The sequence below is a fragment of the Lepisosteus oculatus genome, chromosome 5 (genome assembly GCF_040954835.1).
Source record: "Lepisosteus oculatus isolate fLepOcu1 chromosome 5, fLepOcu1.hap2, whole genome shotgun sequence".
NCBI classification, from domain to species: domain Eukaryota; kingdom Metazoa; phylum Chordata; class Actinopteri; order Semionotiformes; family Lepisosteidae; genus Lepisosteus; species Lepisosteus oculatus.
Window position 1 is genome coordinate 3,456,726 of NC_090700.1, and position 18,428 is coordinate 3,475,153.

Sequence of the window (18,428 nt, forward strand, 5' to 3'; positions counted from 1 at the left end):
AACCTTGCTCGGAAACATGAACGTAATAAGGCATAAAGCAATGAGGAGCTGTCAGGCTGGGAATGACGCTTTCTCTGAACGATTTTGAGGATGAAGCATTGTGAGGAAATGAAAAAAGTTAACTCCCAAATACACGGCATGCTTATCTTTTCATACGATAAGCTTTGACTTGGCAATGATATATTGTCCTTAGCTAAATAAAAAAACCTTAAATAAGAACTCTAGGTATACAAGTAATAATTTTTTTCTTATCAGATTTCCTCAGTGTTCTTGCTTTGATGTACAGTACTTCACGAATACATGCCGGTACTTCAGATAGAACAAATTTGTTCTCACTTTACTGCTCTTCGGCGCAGCCCGTAACAGGTGACTTGTTGGACTGTTTGAGAGATTTTCATTTCAGGCTGCTTATTTTATAGTTTTTTTTCAAGCAATGCCATTTGTATGAAAGCGATAGCCCCCCAAAAAGCACACTTGTATCATCATTTTAGGCTCATGCAAAAGGGGAATTTCTTTATTTCTATTTACTCTATAAAATCAAGTTGTTAACTATAATAATAATAGTTGATAAAAACTAACATAAAACGTGTTCAGGGATTTGGGGTGATCAGACAATCGGCAATCAGAGCAGTTTGTTCGAGGGAAACACTGCGTATTCCTTATTTGAGTAACTCCGAGGAGGAATAACTTTATCAGACTAGCCTTGTCTGTTTATAGAAGGAAGTGGAGGTGGTATTTCCACCTCCCTGGAGGCCCTATAAGGACGATGCAGGTACAGGATGAAGAAGGAGGCTGAGCTTCCCTCCCAGCGGCAGTATTCCTGCTGTCCCAGCAGCCAACAAAGCGCCGGCCCCGCATGTTCCCTCGCAGAGCACTTTGTGCCAGCAGGTCCGTCATTAACAGCACAACCACATGCTGCAGCAGACAGCTCCTTCCTCACTCGCCTACGCAGGGGGTAAGAGCAAGGGGTTTGGTTTTTTCATTAGGAGACAGGCGGCGCATATACATCTCTTGCAGAGATATACAGGACATCATCACAATAGGGTTTGTAAAAACAGTGAATAGGAGTAGCTCCTAAACTAATAATTAGAATAAAAGAATAAGAGTACGTTTTAAGTACTAATGATTATTTCAGTAATAATTAATTGAAATTGATCCGATGCAGGGACAAACTCCTATGATAGGTTTCATTATACTACAGGAATGTTATTTTAAAAGTAATACAATTAAATCACCATTTCTGCTTCGTGCTTGTCGCCTGCAGGGATAGGCTCCGGCTCCCCCACAAATCGGAACTGGTTAAAGCAGATGGAAAATGGATGGATGGATGTTTTGGCATCTTGGCCTTCATCAGTCGCACCAACTGTTTAAATAAATTAATCTGAGCGTGATAGTTTAGGTTAGTTTACAGTGGGGAAAAAAAGCAAGAGAGCTGAAAGAATACATCTAATTCTGCAGTTAAGTTACCAAACACAGAAAAGAAAAAAAAAATGAAGAATGAAAAAAAATGAAGAATAAACTGAGCAGGTTCTTATGGAAATCAAAGCTGTAATTTAAGGAAGCTTATAAGAAAACAGTTCACTTTTTATTATCTTTTTCCTAAATGAATATGAAATGATTGTCTAGAGAAATCAAGCACTACAGTATGTCTGCCCGAAAGGTCTTAATACAGTACGTGCTTCGTGAAACATTACACTCATTTCATTTAGAAGCATTTTAAAAATAATCTGTGCAATAAATGCACTTTACACATTGCTGTAAACAGTTGCAAAACCTCCAGACCATGGATGGAAACAGATGCAAAGCCATTACAGGTGCCTGAAGAGGAGATAGATAGTTCACTTCTTTAATTGCTTTGCTTTCAGTCAACATGGTGCAGACGTGTGACGAAGCCAAACACAGAAGACAGACAAATGCTGACCACTCAATGGCTCCTGGCTTTGTAGGGTTTTTTTCCTGCTATAAATCTTTCCTTGAACATTATTGAAATGCATTTTTTCTCAAAGATGAAAGTAAAGAGCAATCCTTGGCACAAGACTTGAAAACTTGGCATACATCACTGTAAACGAGAGACGAGAAAAAAAAGGAGAAAAAAAAGAAGTTGGAAATGATCAAGGGAATATCAAAATACCGCAGCATTTGATCAAAGCATGGGTGAGCAAAAGGCTCACAGTTTATCTACTTCAGAATGTTTTCTTTGTACAGTTCTAGTTTTTAGGCTGCAAATGACTTATCAACCAACAAACTGAGGATTCGAAATAACTATTACAAGTACCACTGAAAAAGATATAGGTTTAGGCCTTAATAATATTGTATACAGTAAGATTCCAGTTAGGTTTAAAATGAATTGTTTAGATTAATCTACTTTAAAGAAAGATTTCTTGCACTGCTTGTCCACGCTGTTTTTTCTATGCATTAGAAAGAGGGGATGTAACGGCCACCAACCTTAACATTATTTCTAGTATCCATTATTCTGTATTGATTCTGATTTCACATTATGATTAAAATGAAGAAAAAAAAAAGATCAATTGGGAAAGCTTAAAGTACAATGAGGTTAAAACATTTGCCTTAGGTTAAAAAAGCACATGTCCGCACAATGATTTTCTCATATTTTCATGCAGTGAGTTTAAGATGTGTATAAGCATTTTTTTTAAAAAAGTACCATGGCCAGAGTATACTTAGTGCAAACACATAGAATACATATGTGTATTTATTCTGTATACATGCATTTTCTTATTCCAAGCCAAACAGAACATTAAACAAGTTGCACTACCCATGGTCAGTTCAAATGTGTTCTTTGTGACCACAAAAGAAATAAGATCTCTCCCCTGACAGATTAGATGGTCATTCATACATCTGAGATTGACATGGCACAAGATGTTTAGGCCTCAGAAGAACATAAGCTGTAATGCTACTGAACAATTAGTCTGAAGTCAGATCATTCAGAAAGCTGAGGCAACACTTTCTTTGTGTTGATTGATGCTGATGTGACCAAATTACCAGTAGAAAACATTTGTCAGTCTCTAGTCAATACAGAAACACGTGAACGAATCAGCCTGATGTTATTGATTGTGTTACAAAGGTCAGTGTTTCTATTACTCATTGATACATTCGGTCTTTCACCTCATAAGGTATATTTTTACACCGTGTTTCCGGGTCTTTCTGCTTCACATGTGGTGAAGGAGACCAGCTCCTACCATAACGCCAGACCTTTCAGATTCCAGGACCTTCATGGAACATAGGGTGCGGTTGTTGATGTTTCCTTGGGAGTAGTAGGTGCCTCTTTTTATTTAATGAGCAATATTTTGTTTTCTTTCTTACATTCACTGGTATCCAATGAAGAGGTTACACAGAAACCATTTGGTTTTATTTCAGTGTAAGGCCATGTTTACTAATTTGGTGAAAACTGCTACTATATTGTTACTATATAACCTGTGATATACAGCTCATAACCCCCCACCCCAAAAAGTCCATGTACTGTAATAAAGTGCTTATAGATTGAGAAGAACAAAACGCAACAGGCAGAAGCTGCTGCATTAGCTTGAGATTGCGATATTGATTCATCACCAGTGTGATGGTGAAGAATACAATATTAGGGGAAACGCAGAATTTCGGAGAGGCAGGACGGATGAAAGAGGTGAAACAATATGACTCAAAAAAGCATTCAGGCACAGCAACCTAACCCAGATGAAAAAGTGTCTCAAACTTAGAATAAATATTCATACATCAGGCTATTAGGTGTCCGCTACAGTACAGACCACCAAATTCAGATATCAAATTTAACGCAAAAGTATGAAATCAGGAAAATCTATTTGCATAAAGAAACAGTTATCATCATGGGAGATTATGAATTTCCCCTCCATGATTTGGGAAAAGTCTACTGGGACATCAGCAGGTGAACCTGAAATGACTAATTAAGGCTTTTTTTTTACCGAGATTGTCAGAACACTTACTAGAGTTCTTCTGCAGGGTTGTCCACATGGATTTAGAAAAGGTAGATCTCACTTTAATTAACTTATGCTGGGTACAAGCAGCACATATGATGTGATACTGAGATTTTCACAAGGCATAATCCTCATCTGTTAGTGCTCAGATTGCATTCACATGGAATGGTTAAAGGATAAAAAAAACAAGGAGCTCAGATAAGAGGTGAATGCTCAGATTGGGATGATGTAATCAGTGGAGTATATATAATTCATAGTCTAGTGAAGAAGTTACAGTACGTTTGCAGATTATATCAAAATAGGAGAATAATCAAGTATTCTAAAATATACTGTACAAACGAAATTCCATCCATCCATTCACTAAACATCATCCAGTACAGGGTTGCGGAGGAGTCGGATGCTAACTCAGCAAGCAATGGGCACAAGGTGGGATAAACTCTGGATGAGCCTCCAGTCCATCCAGGAGAACAAACAACATTCAAGAGTAAAACTGTAAAACCGTGAATCCAGGAAACCTACAGGTATATTGAAAATAGTCAACTAGTAGTTTAGAATGTGTGCAATTATGTTTACTGTGTTGTAAAAACTCAACAAGAAAGGATATTGGTGCTCTGTAATACATTCAGAAAAGAGCAGCCCACTGCCTGCAAAGTCTAGGCTGCCTCTCTAACTCTAATGAACTGAAAGAATGTCTTGAACACAGAACCTTATGTGAGACCCTGATTCAAGTATTTAAAATCCTCACAAACCCTCCTGCAGACCAAGCAGTAAAGGACACAGGTGGAAGTCAGATTGTGGGAGCTATACTGTCAAAACTATCCCTTCTTTCAGGATAAGGCTTGATGAGAACCTTGGATCAAAGTACTACTGACAACCAAATGATGGGCCAAAGCCCTTCTTTACTTTCTAACCTTTCTCATGTTCCTGGGGTCTTGACCTTACAAAATTAGATTGATCACGGACCTGTAAATGCTTGTGAACGTGAAGGAATCTGTTTGACATTATGTTATCACATGTATGTTTCAAAGGTCAATTATTTCTGTTGTCTTGTGGCCATGTTTTTCCTATAATACTTACAGAATTCCCACAAACTTCACATTTGTTCAAAGAATGAACAATCATCATCATCATCAGGGTTTGAGTTTGCCCACTTATCAAGTGGGCACACTTGTATTGTATTGTATTGATCTGTGCCTTTTCATGTTTCCCGCTGGCTTTTAGCATTCTTTTTCTGGTAGTGTATTTTCAGAGATTCCCTTCTGAGGCAATCCAAAGAGTTTTCCTGTTTCACAATTATTTTGCTACTGCCTTGGCCTTGCAGTTTCCTCTGTTGCAACCACAGTACTCCAGGAGGCCCTTTCAGTTGGTCCCCAGTAGGTTTCTTGCTGCCAGGAAACATCAACCCATTACCTAAAAGTCATGAGACATCCTCATCAGGAAGTGTTCCTGGTTCTTTTAGAATTGTTTAGCCCACAAGATCATTCTCCCAGCAGGGCTGGGCTCCCAGCAGTATATCACATGGATGAAGCTAAGACTAATGCACTAAGGGTGTCTTTTAAGCCCTAGGTACACCCATAAGGGTTTCACTGTACAGCCATTTCTTTTTTTATAACGCCATAGTTGTGGTCCTTGTGTGAAAACTCTAACGGGGCGCGTCCTGTAGGATCAATAAAAAAAACAAACGAAGCTTTTTCCCCCTACCCAAGATGGTGGCGCGCAGATCCCGGCGAGTCGATGGGCCCAACGATCACTGGAGCAGGATCAGCTATACATCCTGCTCCAGACAGAACAAATCGAGCGCCGTGTGGAAGACGCTGTTGGCGACGAGTTGATTCACAGACGCGATGCTGCCCGGATTTCTCTTATCGGGGGGTTTGCAGAGAGGCGTTACCTGCCCGAATTCGGGTGAGGAGTGCGGCAACCTTGCTGCCGAGTAACTTCCCCATCACTGACGAGAAGAGTTGCTCTTCTACCCCGTGTTGTTTCCCCAATTGATAAAAAAAAGCAGTGCTGCTACTGAAGTTTATTTCCCCCAGCGCTGCCGCAGCGTTTTTTCTCCGGCACTGACAAGAAGAGCTGCTGCTACTCAATATGGCTTTCTCCAGCACTGCGGAGAGAGCGGTGTTGCTGGTGAGAGATTTTTTTCCCAGTCTAGGCAAGAAGAGCGGCACTCCAGCTGGGCGTTGTATTTATTCCCACCAGGTGTGGACTTTTTTTTTATTTTCCACAGGACCAGGCTTATTTTTTTTTATAAAAACTTGTTCCTTTCCCTTTCAATTTTGTGTTTGCGGTGTGTGCGCGCTCAGGGCACGCCTAGAATCTGTACCCCTGTGCGTGCGGCCCCATTTTTGGTTTCAGAAATTAGAGTTCGGCATTTTCTTTCACAGGCAGAATTCCTATCGAGAATCAGGAATTATACATGTATGCATGAAGGAGGGTTATTTTTGTATATGGATTGTCATCCTTAGAGATGTTACTAACTGATGAATACCCATAATTCTGGTAATCTGGTCTGGTCTAATAATGATGAAAGAAGCCAGTGATAAAGGGATAATGTCTTTAGTACTTAACTCTCCTGGCTGAGCAAATGACAATCCAGTGAGTCACAACCCTCTTTCAAGAAATGAATTAGGGAGCTCCTGCCATATTGAAGTTTGGATGGAGGGAGGAGGGTTCTGAGTAGCCATTGAGTGTTTATATCGAGGAGAGAGCAAGTGTGAGGTTAGAATTGGACTTTCCCTCAAATGTCTATAATTGATGTTAAATAACACTATAAAATGTTACTTCAAGCGTCACTGCCATTATTTGCAGAAAAATCCAAAACGCTTTAGATGTCAATGAAACGATACCATATAAATGGTATCACTTTTGTCTCCTGATGCTGGTTTAAAATTGTCATGATCTTAATTACAACAAAAGAAGTACAAATCTTTTTTTTGTCCAAAAATAAATGTTTGAAAAACAAAATGCTGCAATGAAATCATGAAAGTTTGCTATCACAAAAATGGAATGACCATAACGGTGTCTTAATGTTACCATTGAAAAGCAATATTAATTTAGTGTGCCCTCACACTTTCATTTGGTTTCTTTCAGTGTGTAGACTTCCTGGGTATTTATGAAATCTCTTACTTTTTATGAAAAGTTTTCTTTGATCTAGAGAGTTCAAAAGAATAGCAGAACAATGGAAAAGAGTATCACAAGAGTTATTAATGATAATGATGAGCAGTAAAAACAGCTATATTTCAGACAGAAAAACAAAACTCACTCTGAATAATTGGCACATTGCTTTATTTTGAAAACAAACAAAAAGTTGTTCATTCCCATCACATTGAAATGAAACCATTTGTTCACTAACAGTTTGAACTCCTTATATTTAAACTGAACATTGCACGCACTGGAACATAGAAAATAGCCAGGATAATTTTGTTTCTTTGTTTTTTTTACAGTGCAAGAATAATTCCAAATGATTGGTCATATCAAACTGTCATAACAACACCAAGAACACCTAAATGAAGCCACACGTTTTTTTTTTGACTGCAAAATTTTCCCGCCAATTCTTAAAAAATCTTTGCCACACAGAAAAAAAAAATACGAACGTCCTCACAATCAGAAGGCTAAGAGTGGCCTACTCTTTTACTTATTTTTGTTATTAGTAGTAGCATTATTTCAGACATTCTCTTGGTCAGCCTTGATGTCTTCCACCTTGGTTTCCTCTGTATGGTCACTTTCAGCTGGTTTGGATTCTTCTACAGCATCTGAAACAGGAGAAGAACAAAAATACTTTCTGTTTAACCCAAGGAGCTGAAATTCCCAGTTATACCCATAAACGACCTGTAAAAAAAGCTTCTTAATCTGCAGATTCCTTACATTGGAGAAAATCCCTAACAGGGACTAATGTTTTCACTGGGGCTCAATGTTTTTTCTTGTATTTCTGTGCTGTTGGTTTTCAGCTTTTGAACTACAGTATAATTGCACAGTGGCTTACTTAATTTTAACAAAAAAAATGCATTACATTTTTAAAGTAATTATATATGCATGATAAGAAGAATCATTACAGCAACTACCGTCCAAAAACATAATTAATGCAGACTTCTAATGTACTCAAGTACTATACATTTATGACCCAATAATCCATTATTTTAGCACATTAATCATTAAAGACATTTAAGCCTCAAGGAATCACAAAGGGGTAAGAAGGCAGTTTTGGTTTCCAACCTTTTTTTTAATGAGAAATTATTGTACTCCTGGTGGAAAAATGCATATTTTTTTCTCAGTACTTAAGCATTATTTTCTTAGTCTTCTTTGCTGGGGAAAAAAGGCTTATCAGTTCATTCTAAAACTACCAGACATGGCTCCAATGGGCTTTGTTCCCAGGGCTTGAGAATTCTCTAACGAATTAATGAATAATGATGAAATTGGGCCTCACTCAATGCCAGAGTCCTGGCAAAAATGCCCTCTTGCGAGAATCTCTCTGATCACCGTGGGGCCAATTAAAGGGAGGATGGAGCCATGTGCTGACCTCTCCTCTTTAAAACAGTACAGCTGTAAAATACACTTGAGATTAAATTCCTTTTTGACACAAAATACTAAATCTACAACAGGAAAGTAGGGGTGGCAGTGCTACATTTTTCTTTTTTTTTGTAGTTGTTTTAAATCCCTTGAAATAAGGCTCCAATCCTTCTCCCTCCACTTTCTTCAGTTGCCTCTGTTGCCTGTATGTGCGTGCCTGCCACAGGGTGACACTATCTCTCTGCTTGTGTTCTCCAGTCAAGCTCCTCAACTGATTCTCCCTGTTCTGAAGTTCTCAATATGCCTTTCTTAGAGTGGTATTGGTGCAAATCACTGCACACATTCTCCTGTTTGGAGAGAACCAAGTGCATAATGAAATACAAACAAGGTCGCAATGATGTGCAATGCTTATTATTCAACAACATGCACCCAAAGCCCTCTTCACCAAGAGCAACAACAAACAGGTTCTAAATATTTTCTGTTCTCAATTTACTTTCATCATGTATAAAAGTTCATCTGTGTCTCAAGAGGATTCAATTTTTTATTATTTTAGACATTCTTGCCTTTAAATGAGTTTAATTAAAGAAGTTTAACATCTCTCATCACAATATGTCTTAATGGGATATGCTGTATATAAGATATTTGATATGTCACACCAAGATACTAGTTCAGGTGTAGCAGGTGTAGCCAAAAATGTAATGTGGTTTTTATTAAGGACAGTACCAGACTGGAGATCATGAGTCTATGTGGCCACTAGGGGGTAAGTCCCACACAGTGCACTGGCCGTTCTGCCTATTCCTTTTCCAAAGGGCCACTCCTATGCTAGATACTTCTCAGAGACATTACAACACCAACAATGAAGGACTTGGAAAGAGCTTTCAAAGCTGTGGGAATTGAGGGAGTTTTCAGATATTGCCAGCTCTATAAATAATGTAATGAGGGTGTCTGTTGCCGGAAATGGGAAGCACCCCCGACATCCATTTAAAGATAACAGAGGCCTTTCTAAGTTAATGACGAGTGGGTTTTCAAGCCTGGGAAACACATTGGAGAATCTGCCAACTGACTAACAGGCTTTTTAATTTTTAATTCTTTTCCACAAGCTATCAGCCAGCTCAGACTTCTTCTGCCTACAAGCCTTTTGGAGTAGCTGTCAGCTACACATGATGAAACTAGTGCAGGTATTTGATGTACAGCCTGAAAACGTATGGTTTTCAGGTAGAGATGTTTGTCTGAAATGCAGTGGTGAATCAAAAAATATTTATCTGTCAGTTTATATACTGTGTGCGTGGAAGAAACAAGAGCAGATCAATTTCTATACCTTACAATAAAATTTAGCTGTTCAGTATTTCTCTGTTGGAAATCATAAAGGTTTACAATTTAATAAAAGCTTCAATAATTTTACATTTTTTGGTCTGTAAAAATTTACGCAATGAAAAAAGACAAATTATCACCATCATACAGAGAGTTTGTGCAGCTACTGTATGTTGTTTAATTAAAGCAGTCCTTGTAGATCTTAATATATGTTAAGGAACAAGTAAATGTTTGTTCCATCCTGAAAACAGAAGAAAAGAAACACAATGATTCAGCTGTGGAGCCTTCTTTGGGTGTGAAGAAATGTTGTATTTCTTTTCTTCTCTTCTTATCATGAAATAAACCTTAACTTGTTCCTGTGCAGCCTACGCATGCTGACGCAGCTCCCTACTTGAAAAACTTAATACGTTTTATATCCTTTGACGTCTTTGGGTTTTTAATCAGAATAAATTGTACTTCCACAGATTGTGATTCAACAGTACTTGTGCAGTACCATACAGTACTGTATGTGTCTGTTATGTGGCTGGATCGTCTCTGCTTTTTGTATGAGTTCTTTAAAACGGATATGAAAAGGTATCACTCTGCAATATACAGTACAGAGAATTTGTTTCTTAAGGATTTCCTTATGGTAATGGACATTTTCTTAAACCTTCTTGAGAAGATTGTGCACATACAATATTTCACCTCCTCTCATATTGCTTTAATTTCAGTTTCACTCTGAGGAGCACTGTATATTCATGTTTCATTAAGTTTCAGGTCCTTTTTCCAGTGTATAACAAGATAACAGTTGAAAGGAGACTTATTGCACAAATGCAAATCAATACCATATGATCCTTTGAAACACATGTAGCCAATTGCATATTTAAGAGTAAAAATGATGGATTCTTCATAACAAATCAACATCTGCCCACAATATAACTGTGTGTAAGAAAAATATAAAGTAGAAAGGTGCAATGGCAGAATAATGTTTGTCTGTCTGTGGTAGGGACACACTTCTAAGAAACTGCTGAAAACTCTGGGGTTTCACTGTTTCAACTACCAGAACATTTGTTTTGTACATATCAATGTGTTATTAAAAACAATAGTTTAATTTTTACTTATAATTGTGTTTCATTGACCTTGAGTATTTGGAAGTGCTATTAATATATTATACCATAGTAAGAACATGTTAATAACATAGCAATAATACATTGATCAATTGTCATTTGAAACCAATAATACAAAGTACATCCCAAAGTGGCTGAATGCACTTGAAGAAGCTGGTGACTCAGCTGGAACTACATTTATTACATTCAGCAGAGCAAGAACCGATTGAGAAATGGTCATGCATGTTCTTAATCGGCAACCAGCCTTCTTGGTCTGGCCTTAGGGTTTTGTAAGCATTGCAATTGCTTGCTTTTAACTTGAGTCACAGGCTAACAGAGGCAGCCGTGGAACAGTGGTTAGAGCACTGACCTCCAGATTGTCATATCCTTGAGGCAGGTACTTCACTCAAATCTCTCAGTGAAAACTCTCCTCTAAAAATTGTAAGTGAGAATTTGCTCTCAATTGACTTATCTGGCTTAACAAAAGATTACATTGAAAAATAAAATAAAGTAAAGAGCATGTACAGTATTTGCACATCCCAGTTTTGCTGGCCTATTTCTCTTAGCATGGGCTGGGGAATTTAATAGCGAGTAATAAACTTCATAACTGTAACATGTTGCATTCTTTTGTTTTATGCATTGTATATTTTTGCATGTTTTTTTTAATAATAATTATAATAATAACAATAAAACAAATGGTTGCATTGTTTTCCTCAGTGTATAGCTGTGCGAAACCCATTGCTGTGTATAACAGTACAGTAAATTAGCGTCTCGGAAGCAGGGAAGCCAGACTTTGGAGGCTTAATTGCGAGGCGCATCTTGCCTCGTCTAGACACCGACAGCACTGTTACCACGGCAACAGGGCACCTCTGGCTGGTGCGCTGAGGTGTCTCCTGGGAGCTGGAGGAGATTCATTAGGTCGTCAATTCAATTTCCACTCTTGTTGCTACCACTACAGCTCACTGTATCACTGGACTCTTTAATGCCACTGGCTTTCTTTCTTCATAGTTTTAGCCTAATTCATCGCAACTGTTTTTAATGTCTAGTGTGGTCTTTTTAGGCCTTTAGATGTTGTACACCTTCTGCAATTTAGCTTCAGGTTTCCACAGAGACAGACAATTGTAGGATTTTCCTTTTCCCTGTTTAGAGGAATAAGTTGAAAATGACTGAAACACCGTGTAGGTTATGCTTTGAATATTCATCTTTTTATTTATTGTTGTAGTCTTCTTATTTATTGTTATTGTCATCCTGTAAAGCGCTTTGAGAAGCCACCTTTAAAGGCGCTATATAAAATAAAGTTTATTATTATTATTATTATTATTATTATTATTATTATTATTATATTCAGCTTTGCACACCATGGTTTCACAACCACTTCCTAGTATCATTGCCTAAATGTTTGAACCACCTTGGGTACATTTGTATATTTATAAACACATTTATATAAAGTTCTAAACATGAAACAGATGCAAAGCATTTCAGAAGTGTTCTCCATGCCGAAGAGCAAAGACAGGAGCCTTTTGACGGAGGCCTTCTCCTTGAGCATGTAAAAACACGAAGCATTGACATGCTCGGCACATTGCCATTCACTCCAGTTTTAAAAATAAATCACCAACCCTACTGTAGGCACCAAATATAAGACCTTTGTTGTTTCATCTTGTAGGCTGGAATAAGGGATGCACCACATACAGTACTGTAAATTGCAGTAAAGGAAAAAATGTAACCAAAGCTGACTGCACACCAGGAAGCACAGAAATGGGACAGAAAGCTTTGATAGCACGAGACACAGATTCAGCCCTTGGGCGGGACACCATGTGTGTGTAAAACTGTCCTTGCAGGTTTGCCATGCACCGCAGATCACTGCGCCCACACTCTTGGGTTTTCTTCGGCTTCCCCTCTACTACAATGCTGAGACTGGCCCAGAGGCACTGGCAGCAGATCTACTGTAAGTAAGGTGCCTCTTTAAGCAGCATGCATAGCAAAGTCTGGAACATTTTGGAGACCAATCCTGTCTCGTTCTTCTGACAAGGTCTCCTTCAACTGAGGCTGTGATGCAGGTCATGTGGTATGGGATTGAATTGCACGTTCCACCATTTTCCACCAAGACTGGAGACTGTCCTGATCTGAGAAGAAGATGGTATTCAGTGTAATGATCATCACGTCAGCCATACACAAGGTTATCGTCATTTCCCTACAGTGCTAATACTGTACTTGGCCAGGTTAGTGTCCTTCTCTCACGACATTTCCCATTTGTCCCTTCTCACACATTTTCTGTGTGCATGCTTTTTCTTTGTCCTTTTAAAAAAATCATAATTGCTATGCCAGTAGCACTGCGAATAAGCAGCTGGAAGGGATTTGAACATTCCCCACAGTAAGATAATGAACTTTCCAAAGGAGGTCCCTCATTTCATAACGGAATTATCTCTACAAGAAGCTAACTTAATGAATGCTGCTCAGTGGAGAAAGTAGCAAGTTGACTTTTTTGTGCTTTCTTCTTCCTGTCTCTTTGCCTGCATTGTGTACAGCTGATGGCATAAGAAGACCTGTGCCCTAGATGTTTTTAAAACCCACAACTCAGCGAAACCCATCGCCTTCAGATGGGTAAAGGTAATGGAATTCATAGCCGCACCAATGAAAATGTCACTGCAGTGTGAGAATGTCAATGTAAGGCAAACCATTCAGAGATGCATAGCCATGTCTCTGAAAGATAAGAAGGAAACTGCCTGAACCCCTGCAAAGATTTGCACAGCCATCAGACCATCAGATAAGGCTGCTCCATCTTCTGTAACAATCAGTTATCCATGACAAAGGATAAGGAGGCATCACAATCCGATATTGCACATTTAGAGTCTGCATTGTGTGTTTCTTCTCCTAATGCTACAGACCACCATGCTGTATAGTCTGCCATTTGAAATTATATTTAATGATAATGGACATCCTCATCTTTATCAGAATGTGTAGTATGCAAAAAATGTTCTTAAGCTATCTTTTTTTTTTGCCCAGAGCTTAGTTCAGACTTGCTCCCTGTGCTTCCAGCATGGGGTCCAGGTTACCATTACCCTCTGATGATAAATGAATGGGTGTGTTGAGTAATGGCAAATTCTAATCTTATATGAGTGTTGAGTGATGCATTCTGTGTCATTTTCAGGTGTTTATTGTTCTTTTCTATGGATTCCTAAATTAATTGATGGCATGGACTCAAATTTTAAACTGTTACGGTGTTTTGTGCATTTATGAAGGAATTGTACAATAATGTTTTATTTTAAACAGGAACTGTACAGCTACTTAATAATAACATTAGATTTATCTGTGTACAATTCTCTATACACAAATAAAACTGCTTACAAATCATTGACATCAACACATGAAAAAACTAAGGAAGTGAAGTGCGGACAGTAATTAGTATTACACCAGGTCCTGAGTCATCTGATAAAGGGTTTCAGTTTGGTTTAAATGTAATCAACTTCCACTGTACAGTGTTCAGCTGCACAGTCTCTAGGGAGTCTTTTACTGAACTATTTTTACTGGTGTGCCAAGTGTGACAAATACCACTGTAGAAAATGTCATACAGAATGTCTAATGGAATATGCATAGTCGGAGAAAAAAAAGTAAAACAAGGACTTGGCACAATTAATACACTTTATTTCAAAATCCGACAGACCGAAAATGCATTTATTTATATGCTCCTCACTTCCATTGACTCATGCTGACAAGTGTTGTTCACTGAAAAGGTGTTGATTAAAAGGAATGAGAAGCAAATTAATTTGAGTTAATTAAAAAGTACATCCAGCAACAAATGAGGCTATTTATGTGTGAAGATGGGAGCACATCAGCTGCTGTTGTTTGGGGATAACAGGACAGCATTGTAAAAACTGAAAATTCAAAGTGAACTCGGTGACCAGAGGAATGTTGCCACATAAGAAATGTACCCTGCATGACCATCTACTCCTGATGGATTCTCTGTCCTAGAAGATGTATCTACCTCTTATCCTTTCTTATTTCTATTTTAATCTGATGGTCTACTTGATTTTTATATCTGCACCTGCTTTTTTGTTTTGCTTTTTCCATATTATATTGACGGTACTTGTCAAAGAGGTCCTGACAGAAAAACTAAAACCATATGGCATGACTCATTCAAATGCCGTGGAAGATGTCATTACATTAGAGCCATCTTGGTTTTTGGATTGATTTTTACACCTTAATTGCTTACATCTGAGTATGTGTAATAGAAAAACTATCAACAAACTCTTCGACAGACATTCTGCCAGGACGCCCATTTTCTCTAAGACACAAAAATCATCAGATTCACCATATCAACTAAAATTCTGTTGAGACGCTCAGGAAAGTCAATACACATCAGTGAATGTTTGAAACAAATGTTTTAAATTTCTCGATTTAATTAATCAATAATAACTCAGCTAGGAGAAACTGTAAACTGTGTCATGAAAGTGTTGCTTTAAAGTGTTTCAGGAAATGTTTAATTGTTGTATTTACACCTAAGTCAAAACACTGCGAACTGTTAAGTCTGATAAAATCGTTAGTCAAGTACAAAATGGTGTTTGCAATTTACAAAGACGTTTTTTTTGTTGCATTTAGTAAAGATGAGAGGCTAGCCACTTTTTTGGAACATGTGCTACATTACTGTATTTGTTATATAAAGTAACAAAAGCAAAATATTATATATATATACACACATGATTGCAAATCTGTACTGCAAAACTAATTCACATTCAAAGTGTTAATATGATTAAAGGTACTTAAATTGAAGGCCTTTGATGTCAACCTTTGTTTGTTTTATACAGAATCCTGTTTCCCTCATTTAAGTGTTAATTAATAAGCACTGTTTTTATTCCCTGACTGAAATTCTCAAGTGACAATATGACTGCAAAAAAAACCCCTCCTTCATCACACCCGCACACATTTCTAAAGCTATTTCAATATGACAAAGTAGGCTTAGCTTCTCAGAGCCATGTTGCCATAGAAACGCTTTCTGACAGGTATTGACCTCCGAAAGGAAAATATGAAACAGTGGGCAAACATTTCTGAAATCAATATTTTTCTTTCTTTAGTAATATTTATGGTTGAATGATTATAATGAGCAGTTTCAATAGCTGGCTTTCTTTATCGACGCAGTGAACATACTGCTAACAAACTATATTTAGAAAACACTCCATCATAGATTTTGCCAATGACCATTTAACGATAGTACTGTAGGTTAAAAAAGAAACCCAGATTCACATTCCTTTAAATCACACGAGTCATGTTGGTGGGAATCACTCAGTTTATTTTGAGAAATTCTGTGCATACATGTTGGCCACATTAGAACAGAATTTACCTTTGTGTTTAACCTGGTGATTTCAAGTACTGGGACACATTCGCTTGAAGCCCGTCTGAGAGTGTAAAAGTTTGGTTGCACATCCCTGTGAGGCAATAACTGTGTGAAGTCTGTGGATTGCTGAGCTCACCAACACTTTGTCTACTCAGTTAAGATGCTTTGCCAAGGCTCTGCTGCACCCACTTTGAGTTCTTGCCTATTATGAGGGTGTTCTGACTTTTTTATTCAGCCTATAAAACGCACGCTCAATTGGATTTAATGTCATAGGCCATGACATTACCTCCTCCATTTTTCACAGATAGGACAGTGTTCTTTGAAGCAATTGCAGCTCTTTTCTTTCTCCACACTTTAACCTTTCTTTCTATTTTGGTGAAGGTTTATTTGATCCGATCTGCCCATAAATCATTGTTCCAAAACTATCCTGGCTCATCTTTGTGCTTCTGAACAATCTCTAATCTGTTTTTTCTATTCTAGGTGCTGGGGAGAGGTTTATATTTTGCAGTGTAGCCTTTGTAATTCTGCCACCTTATTCTTCTCTGAATTGAGGAATTTTGATACCTTCACCCCTACAGGCCATTGGTGATTTGACTGACAGCTGTTTTAAGGTTTTCCTTGTTAGCTCTGATAATTTGTTTGTCATCAACTGCAGGTGTTTTTTCTTGGCTAGCTTGATCTTAGCTGATTGATAATTACAATGGGTTTTTTTTTCATCAGTATATTCCAGATTATTCAATTTGGTGTGTGTGATAAATTTTTCTTTGCTCTCAACTTCAATCCTGATGGCTTTTATTTCACATCAAGTTCTTTGGTTTTCATTTTGACTTTCTAACTACAGACTCCAGTCACTGAATTCAAAGCAACAGAAAGCTGACAAAACGTTCACAACTCTTTTATTAGCCCAAAGTCCCAACAACAAACACCTGACCAACAAGACACACCTGCCAGCCATTTGTAAATATGTTTAATTGACTCAAGAGTATAGAATCCCACTAAAAATATTTTAGAGCTGTACATATCAGTCATCAGTACTTCATCTTCAGACTTTTCACCAGGGCAGGGCAAATGTGAAGGAGAGCTGTGATTTTCACATTTCCCTCAAGTTATGAATTCTGATTTAATAACACTGATTGTAATTTATTGATTGTAAAATAGATATGAATGTGCTCATTATTAAACATGTTTTGCATTCCAAAAGAATAAGAGCCAAAATCAAGGTCAGACCCAGCAATGTCCTTTATCTGTTGCCTTGGAACACAGTGTAACAAAAAAGTAGCAAACATTCTGACAACAGTGCGAACAAATTATAATGCAACTCATATGAGCTCAAGTGTATAAGCAGTAGTTAGAAGTGGATTCATATCAAAAGCACTACATAAATATGTTCACATGAGAATATTTTTGTAACTTAAAATAATCTGTATTTAATGATAAAAGTCTGTAACTTAATAATAAAGAACATACAGTATGTGCCGAATGGCTTAATTGGATGCATTTGTCCTGTGTAATGCAACTGTAAGTTGTCTTTCATAATCTTATATAGTGTTTTTTGCAACAAGTATGATTTATAATGTCAAAAAAAATAAAAGTAGTTCCCAATAATAATATTTCTAATATTAATAGCATAGTGATGGTGGATGTTTAAAAGTGTCCAATAGCCCTTTTATTATATTAGTGCCTGTTAAGTAAAGTATCTGAACATGATCACGGTGTCAGCCTCACCAGTCAGCTACAGCCTAGTTGTAATATTCCTGAGTTAGGGCCTCTGTTCGTAAGACCATTCTTCCAGACACTGAAACAGTTGGCTCAACAGATGCAGTTGTATTTGATGTTGGCACTTTCATCTGTGCACCTCTTCCTGGATGTGTTTGATCAGGATAAGGTCAAACGAGCTGAATGCCCGCACTATACCTTTGAAGTTGTGGCTGCTGCCTTGATGCACTGTAGGACAGCTCCAAGTATCCTTAAATATCTCCATATACACTAAGACTGTCCAATAATTGCAGCACTAGCATCTGAAAGTTCAGGGAGCCTGCTGCAGGTGAGGCCTGCCTTGTCACCTACTTCCCCCAGATTATTTGTAAGCTATCAAGACAGACTGCCTCTGGTCTGTCAGCTGCATGAGAGTCTACACAGCTTCCTACACATGTGCGTTTCACTAGCAGTTTTTACACCGCTGCTAAGCCACACTAGTTCCATCTCTGAAAGTGTGTTCTGGTCTGCAGCTGTGGAAATATCATGGCCTTC

General features: G+C 37.9%; 1 protein-coding gene and 1 long non-coding RNA gene across 2 annotated transcripts in view; both read right to left on the reverse strand.

The window, feature by feature from the left end:
* Positions 1-485: 485 nt before the first annotated feature.
* LOC107076679 (uncharacterized) lies at positions 486-6,221 on the reverse strand. Its single transcript, XR_001477858.2, has 3 exons — positions 5,646-6,221; positions 1,236-1,363; positions 486-944 (listed from the first exon to the last, which is right to left on the reverse strand). It is a non-coding gene; the product is annotated as an uncharacterized lncRNA (long non-coding RNA).
* A 994-nt stretch (positions 6,222-7,215) lies between these two features.
* Positions 7,216-18,428, reverse strand: part of gap43 (growth associated protein 43) — a 39,781-nt gene continuing 28,568 nt past the window's right edge. The window contains exon 3 of the mRNA XM_015341126.2: positions 7,216-7,699. Coding sequence (XP_015196612.1) covers positions 7,611-7,699 — 89 coding nt within the window. The 3' untranslated portion in view covers positions 7,216-7,610. The remainder of the gene's footprint in view (positions 7,700-18,428) is intronic.